At 42.8% G+C, this 8,378-nt stretch overlaps 1 protein-coding gene across 1 annotated transcript in view; it reads right to left on the bottom strand.

Annotated features, from left to right (window-relative positions):
* DNAH8 (dynein axonemal heavy chain 8) overlaps positions 1-8,378 on the bottom strand; it is a 340,250-nt gene that overhangs the window by 60,514 nt on the left and 271,358 nt on the right. The window contains exons 80-81 of the mRNA XM_025197818.1: positions 4,951-5,072; positions 1,490-1,608 (exon numbers count right to left, since the gene is read on the bottom strand). Coding sequence (XP_025053603.1) covers positions 1,490-1,608; positions 4,951-5,072 — 241 coding nt within the window. The remainder of the gene's footprint in view (positions 1-1,489; positions 1,609-4,950; positions 5,073-8,378) is intronic.

Raw genomic sequence — 8,378 nt, 5'->3', positions numbered from 1 at the left:
ATATATTCCATCAAGACGTGGCGGGCGAGAATTAGAGGGTGCCTTGGGCCGGCCTGACACGGAGCGAGGGACCTTAAGGAGTACACGGCCCTCCGCGAGGACCCCGCCGTGACACACACAAAATCATATTTGTGTTTCTCTGTAAGGTCCATAGTTATATCAAAGGAGGAGAAAAAATGTGACAATTAGATAGGAGCAAGGGGGGAGGTGTTATTTGTTTTGTTTTTGTTTGTTTGGTGATACCTTTTATTCAACCATTTGTATAATTGGGAGAAATGCTGGACAAGATTTTGGGCATGAAGGGAACTGACATTTGATAGTGGGGAGTTGTTAAGGAGACGCCTTTTGCTGTTTCTAAAACAAGAAAACATTCATATGCCAACTTTAAAACCTAAAGTTTCAGTTTGTGCATTCATAGTAGAGATTGCTAGGGATTGTTGCCTCTGCAACTACTGTCTACCCCCTTTTGCTAATGCAACGATACAATTTCTAACCATATAATCATGATAATTTTTTACAGCAGGACTTAAGACCTCATTTCATTCACAAATGTTAGTTATTCTGAAAATGACTAAGGCTTGTGTAACGACCTCATATCTAAGGATATGAGGTTGTTGTCTGTTGGCTTTATCCTCTTTTGTTGCAGCAACTGAAAGTTATACAAAGAATGAACTGAAGCTTTGGGAAGAGAGGGGATGGTTTGATGGACAATGCAGTTGAATGCTGCCCTGAATAACTGGATTGTATTTTCATCTCTGCAAATCACTTACACTAAGCTTTTCACTGGTAAGCAGTAATATCAGCTCTGCATTTTCTGAAAGTCCAACTTAAGGCTGGCCTCTGATTTAAAGTAGTGCTGAGCAGCTTAGCTATAACTAAAGTTGTAAACTACATATAGCATAATGCTATATATTTTGAAGATTTGGCTGTTTAACCCTTCTTATATTTTGTTATTGTTCATTTTATGAGTTTGGCACTTTATTTCTAGATATTTTTTGTATTAATCATTTTGATTAATCAATTTAGTCACATAATGGGATTGTTGGAAAACAAAACTCCTTAATAAAAATTCCTGAAATTACTTATTTTTAAAAAGAAATAAATGAAAATTAAAATAACAACAATTTCCACAGTAAATATTAAAAATAAAACTGAAAAATGAGAGTATTACTTAACAGTTTCAAAATATTTAGGAGATTTTTAAGGAGTCCTAAAGTCCTATTCTTTTCCCACATTTCAGGTGAAGCTGAACAAACATGTTTTCTGGAATATATTTTAGAATCCTGTAAGAATATAAATGTTTGGGTTTTTTTCAGTGAGTATCTGTAAAGTCAGTGAATCTTAGTTGCAGATAATATTTCATGCCATATTGAAATTGTATTGTGTACATATCTTACTGATTACAGCACATGATATACTGAGATGTTTATTGTAAAAGGTAATTTACACCAGTAACAAATACTGCTTGAAAATTTATGGAGATGCTCACCTGATAAGTAAAAGTTTCCGGCAGGTATCTAATGAGTCATTGTATCCATCAGGAATAACTTCTTCCTCAGGAGCATCTTTATCAAACCAGCTTTTCCACCCCTTCTCATTACGAAGTATCTAAATAGATTACATGAATAAATACATAAATAACATTGGCAATAATGAGATGGCAATAATGTTAGAAGGTTATGTTTTAATGAATCCCTTCAAATTATAATAATTTTTCAAATACATGTCATGACAAGAGGAGACTATCGAAAATATATGTTCAGAGGTAGCGTTATAATAAGTTATTACAAAAAGATATTATGATATTGAGATGCCCACTCTAAAGAATTTGCGTAGGAGTAAATAGCCAAGCGTAAAATAATCTTCCACGCAGAAAGATAGGAAGGTCATCTATTAGCAGGATGATTCTCTACTATAAAGACAAAGATAGAAAGCATTGTAATTGATGTATATCTATTACTAATAAAAAGATGAGAGACTATAGCTAAAATTATTGCATGGACCAATATGGCCAAAGAATACCACATCAAAAGTAACGCTCTATTCTAAACGATAGTCGTTATATTACGTGGCTTTTGAAATTTCAAGTGAATATGAGTTTGATCAGTGGACAGATCCCTAAACCCCTTCTCTAGAATATCTGCCAACATTAGGGTGGTGTGAAGCTTCGGTCCCTGATTCGATTTGGCCTGATTTGGTGGCCAAATCTCCAAATCCAAATTGAATCAGGAAACCCTTTAATCCCTCCAAATCGAATCAGAACCCTCCTAATTGATTCAGAGAGCTTCGGTGATTTGGACACAGACACAGCTTTAAATGTTTTTTCTACATACCTCAAGGCACCAGGTGACTCATGAATGCTGTGATGCTGAGGTGATGGAGCATCCCACAGGAGCGCAGGAGGCTTCCCAGCACACTTGGCAGCAGACCCAGAAGTGGACCAGAAGCACTTCCGGTCCACTTCTGGGCCCACCGGGGAGCACGCAGGGGGCTCCCCTGCACCCCCTAGCTCTCAGATGCCCCCCAGCTTAGTGACTGGTGCCTCCTGGGTCTGGGGGGGCACCCAGGGTCCCCCCCGCAGCTGATTGTTGAGCCATGGGAGTGCAGGGGGCCCCCAGCACACTCTTACAGACCTGGAAGTGGACCATTAGTACTTCCAGTCCACTTCTGGGTTCGCTGCCAAGCACGTGGGGTCCCTATCCCCACACTCCATTTGCCCCACCATTGCAACATTCATGAGCCGTGCACGGTCCCCAAGGTATGTAGAAAAAACATTTAAAACTGTGTCTATGGCCGAATCGCTGATTCTCTGAATCAGCATTGAATCTTCAGATTTGATTTTGGTTGACTGAAATCGGGAACAATGATCCAAATCAATGGATCGAATAACTGTCCCTGATTAAGGCCAAATCCGAATTGAATATGGCCCATTTCGCACACCCCTAATACTTGTGTCTTCTTATGGAAGCCACTCCCAATCTTGCATTCTCTAAATTAGGAACAATTTAGAAATGCCACTGTATGATATCTTAGGGCAGTGATGGCCCCATAAGCCAGATGAGTACTGCAGAACCAGTCCACAGGCTGCTTCAGGCCCTGTGCACCAGGACCAGGCCCTGTGCTGCCTCTGCCCAACCTCACACACTAAGATTGGGCCCTGGGCCACCCCACACTGCCACAATTGGCCCCATGTCAGCAAGATCTGCTCTGCACTATTCCAATTGGCCCCGCACTGCCCCAATCAGCTCTGCACTACCTGGGTCTTCCCCATATTGCCATGATCAGCCCCACGCCACCTCCCACCCCCCTAATTGGCTTGTCACGACCCACATCAGCTCCACACTGCCCCACAGCACCCTAATCAGCTTCACACTGCCCTGATCTGCCTTATGCTGCTCAGATGAACCCTGCACTGTCCCAATCAGTTCCATGCCACTCCACATTGCCTGGATCGACAAAACTTCATGCTGCCCTGCACCACCCAGATTGGCTCTGTGCTGCCCCAAGCTGCCAAATCAGCTTTATGCCACACTGCACTGCTCTGTGCTGCCCCAAACAACCCCACACTGCCCCATCAGCCCCATGTGCCCAATCTAGCATGCAATGCCATGCTATTGAGTCTGTAGAACTCCCTATGGGTATAGAAATTTGGCAAAAGGAAAGTGGCAGGTTGCCCGCCGCCCCCGTATAGAAATTGGGCAAAAGGAAAGTGGCACCTGCCACTGCCCCCATCACCGAATTTTTGGACCTATGGGGAGCTGTAATGGCTGGATGACATAGCTCCATGGGCTGGATCTGGCCTATAGGCCAGGGGCTGAGCACCCCTGTCTTAGTGCCTTGTCACACATTCAATTGCAGCAGTTGCAAATCATTGGAATGTAGTGCCCTATGGTTACTTGCCTGAAAGTGAACAACTTTGCAGTGCCACAATGGCACTTAACATGTGCTAAACTACTTAAATGTACAACTATTTGCATTTTAACTGCACTCAATAAATGTTAAGTCAAATGTGCGATATCACCCTTAGTTTAACTACAATAGAACTAGAGACATACTGATCGTATAATCAGATATTTCAATGCTGAATTAATCTCTCTTTTTATACTACTAGGTAGTGCATATTTGTTTCATAGTACAGAGCTGGATGTAGGAGTGGTGAGGGAGGGAACAGGATCTCTTTGTCATTCCATCTTGCACTCCGGTTAAGTCATTGCCTCCCAGGCCATTTTGCATCGTCATGCCTCACTATGACTTTCTGGAAGTGAAGCGAGCTTTCTACTAGCAACAGGCCTTCCCCAGACACAGGTGAGACCAGTAGCAAGGGACAACCCACCCCTCACCCCAAGCCCAGTGTGTAGGTGTTTGCTAGGGCTCTTAATATATACACCTTCATAGCTCCAAGCCAAAAATGAAGATGGTAAACACCCTTCTAAAATCTTAAATCTACACAATCTTGTCTGCTAATCTGACGGAAAATTCTGTCTGATGTTCGCCCCAACATCTTTCCACCATTCTCTCTTCTCTGTTGTTAGATATATCCACAGTGCTCTCCCAATCCTGCCATACTCCTTCCCATTTTCTATCTTATTTCCTCTGATGAGCACTACTTGCATGCTTTCTTCCCTTACTTCCTTTTCTTGTTATTTTGCTCGTGTTCAGTTTCATTCCATTCCTACAATCATCATACAAAAAAAAGAAAAATAATATAACTATTCTTTCAAAAGTAGACCATTTGTGTGCCTATTGTCACTCCATTCATTTTGCTTGTATCTCATCCTGCTGCTCCGATCCTTTTTCTGTTTTTGGTTTCTTCAGACCCTTAATTTTTCAAGGCTGTGGCCGTGTGTTTTGTAGTAGGTTTATTTGTCTATAAAGCAGGACACTGAAAATCTAATTCTGATTGGGAACTGTGAGCACTAATAAAAACAAAGATAAATATAACGATATCACCTGATTCATAATTTCTGAAAACTGTGGAAGTTTGCTCAATTCTACCAAATTCAGCCATGTCATGTCAAGGATCCACCGGAATGGTTTGGGAGGACAAGCTTTTAGATCCAGCGCTGCACCTCCTAGAAAGAAACATCATTGTGATAAAAATACGTACGATGCAATTTGATATTTTTGTTTGGGAATACTACAGCAATATGGCTTAAAACAACTGCATAATAATCAGAGTTTTTATATCACAAGCATGTCAACATACAACAGAAAATATATTTTGGAACTTAAGAGAGAGATTATGGCAGAACAGGAAGAAACAAAGGTTGCAGAGTGTATCTTTTCTTTCCATCTTGTTTTCAGATGATCTAAAACAGTAGTTGCCAACCTCCTTAGACTCAAGGCACAGCATAGAATATGCCAGCTCTTAGCTTTGACTTGTTTTTTTGACTACAGAAAAAAATAATAGAGTTTTGCTGTTCCAAAAACTTAGACAGACCACAACAGGTCAGTGTGTTTTTCACACTACAGATTCCAATTTGAAAACCTTGTGATTTGTGTGTAGGTGTTTGCTAGGGCTGTGCAAAGGTTTGGGTGGTGATTCAATTCGGAGAGCTTTGATGATTTGGACAGAGAGCTTTGATTTGGACAGTCCCTGCCTGCTGCAGCATGGAGCTGCAGTCAGACTTGAAGCTGGTAAGCAGGGGGTGGGAGAGAGGGATCTTGGGGAGGGGACCATGGGGGAATACCTGCCAGCCCCCCGACTCCTGCCCGCCCCAGTTCGGTACTTTAAAAAAAGGCCCTACTCACTGGGTGCTGCCCAGCAGGGGAGCGATCCTCGCTGCCCCCCACTGCCCCAAACTGCATGGGGGCTCTGCCATGAGCCCCACAACCCCCTCCTTACTCCCCCAGCCCCCTTATGGCTGCCCAACCTGGATCAGCTCTGGCCCTTTAAGAAGAAAAAAACCCCAAGAAAAACTGCAGGACTCACCACTCCTGCAGCGGCCTTGGAGCTTCAGGTGCTTGTGCAGAGCCCCCGATATGGTGTGGGGCAATGTGGAGTAGTGGGCTCTTTTTCTTCCAAAGAGCCGGGAGCCGGGGTGGGCAGGGCAGCCACTGCCGGACTGGGACAGCGGGCAGGGGACGGGCCTGGGTGATTCGGAGATTCAGCAGCAGCCGAATCTCCGAATCAGATTTGGCTGATTTGTGTGAAATCCTAATGACACAACGAACTATGCACTGATGAGCAATTACCAAATGTGTTTGCTCAGCCCTTTGAAAAAATAAATGCATACAGTGTTTGCACCTAGAAAGTTTCCTCTGTGCAAGAGAGACTGCCTATATTAAGTAAACTGAAACGTGAAAAAACTTTAAAAGTGAAAAACTTTTCATTTTACTAGGTTTTTTTGTTTTTCTTTAATACCTGCATTGCCATATTATATTGTATTACTGCAGCCACATCTGAACAATATATGACCACAGGCAGAGCTGACTCCAGCTCTAAAGGCAATTAACTTTGTTTTAAACAGTTTTTAGCTTTAAGATGTATCCCTGAATCCATTTCATAATGCTTTAGATCTAGAATATACAACCAGTTGTCTGCATTTTTATAGGAGGATACTGATTACACACTGATGTCTTTAATATTTTATCACAAAACTATTTATCATCCTGACAATTTCCTGATATTAGGTTGTTTTACTGTACAGGGAATTCTTTGGATGCATTTTCTTCTATTTCATTTATGATAATGATGTATTGTAGATTGTTTTGCATTTACTTTTAAGAAGAAAAATATTGCTTTATGAAGAATTTATCCTTAGTCAGTACTTTTAATAAATAGCAGAGAAGGAAAGCCAAAAGGGAATCTTGTACTGTCATAAATACATTGCACATTCACCTGCAGTTCTGCCTCCTTTCTAATACTTAGCATTTCTATAATGTTCACAGAACATTATAGATATTACTAAACTAGTCCATGAGGATGGTGGAAAGCCAAGGAAGGAGGGGAGAGACTGTGGAATGGTAGAAGAAAGAACAATCATAGTCCAGTCTGAAGAGCCTAATTTTGAGTGAATAACATCTGTGTTCCACACTGTCTGACAACACAATGGGAGAGGAAATGCAAGTGAGCATCTCTGGAAGAGAAGTACAAACCAATTGTTACAGACTGGAGGAAAGGTCAGGATCTGAGTCAAATATTTTTACTATATTTTCCTTTTTCTTAGTAGCTTCTTTCACCATAAATGCACTATGACTCTTTTCTGGGAACCATTAAGGGTTTCCAGTGGTGTCTCAGAGGCCTCCAAAGCTAAACTGGTTCCCTCATTTCAGGCAACCAGAATAATGCTTCTAACGGTGTAGAAACACTCCAAAAATTGTGTTAGCTCTAAAAGATTATCTTGGAAATTACGTTGACTAAGTAGAGGTAACTACATGCAAGTATCCTTTTAGCTGAAAAAAATACAAAATGTTACAAATTGCATTCTAATGATGCAATAGATTAGACGGGGATGTAAAGTGAAGGGACAGAAGGAAGGAAATATGAGTAAGCAATGTTCTAATCTGTTACACAACTCTGGGGCCTTATTCTGCATGAATGAGATTCTGCCAGAATTAAATCACATAAGTAAGAATGGAAAGATCAAAATAATAATATTATTACAGGGTGCATCTACATGTGTGCTTTCCTGCAGTTGACTAATCACCTCTGCAGTAAAGCAACATGGTCTACATGTGTGCCAGTATTAGGACACAGTAAATTAATTAACTCTGCCATAAGATAGTACTATCCCTGGCAGTACTATCTTACAGGGGAGTAATTAAGCATGACAAAATGCATGTGTAGATGGTAACAGGGGCAGACTGGGGCATGAGGATGCTAAAGTGCAGGAGCTGCCTGCCACATGGCTCCACAATTTAGCACTGTTATGCCCTAGCCCAGGCTTGTTCAACATACGGCCTGCGGGCCGCCATGTGGCCTGCCAAGCCATTTTCTGTGGCCCATGGTGCTGCGATGGGAAACAAAAGTAAACACTGTTTACTTTCGTTCCCACCCCTTGTCCCTCCCCCGGCCCCTCAGCAGCTTCCTAATGACTGCTGAAGGGCTGGGGAAGGGACAAGGTTCCCACATGCACCACGTCAGCTTGACATTGCCGACGTGGTGCATGTGGGAAGAGGAATAGCCATGTGCCATTCGGGACAGGATGAGCCCAGCCGGAGCAGCAGGGGCTCAGCTGCACTTTCCCCCTACCTGTGCTGGTCAGTCCCGAGCGGCACCTAGCTCTGCCACCGCCTCTGCTGGCTGGTGCTGACCCAGGTGGGTCTGTCCCATCCGGAGCAACATGCAGCTGAAGCCGGATTCCCACGTGCTGCTGGGGATGGGAGGAGGCCAGCCAGGTCAGCACCGGCCAGCCGAAGAGGAAGGGGGGCCCTGT

This window comes from Alligator sinensis, unplaced genomic scaffold (genome assembly GCF_000455745.1).
Source record: "Alligator sinensis unplaced genomic scaffold, ASM45574v1 scaffold198_1, whole genome shotgun sequence".
In the NCBI taxonomy this organism is placed as follows: Eukaryota; Metazoa; Chordata; order Crocodylia; family Alligatoridae; genus Alligator; species Alligator sinensis.
This window is presented reverse-complemented; position numbering and strand designations above follow the sequence as displayed.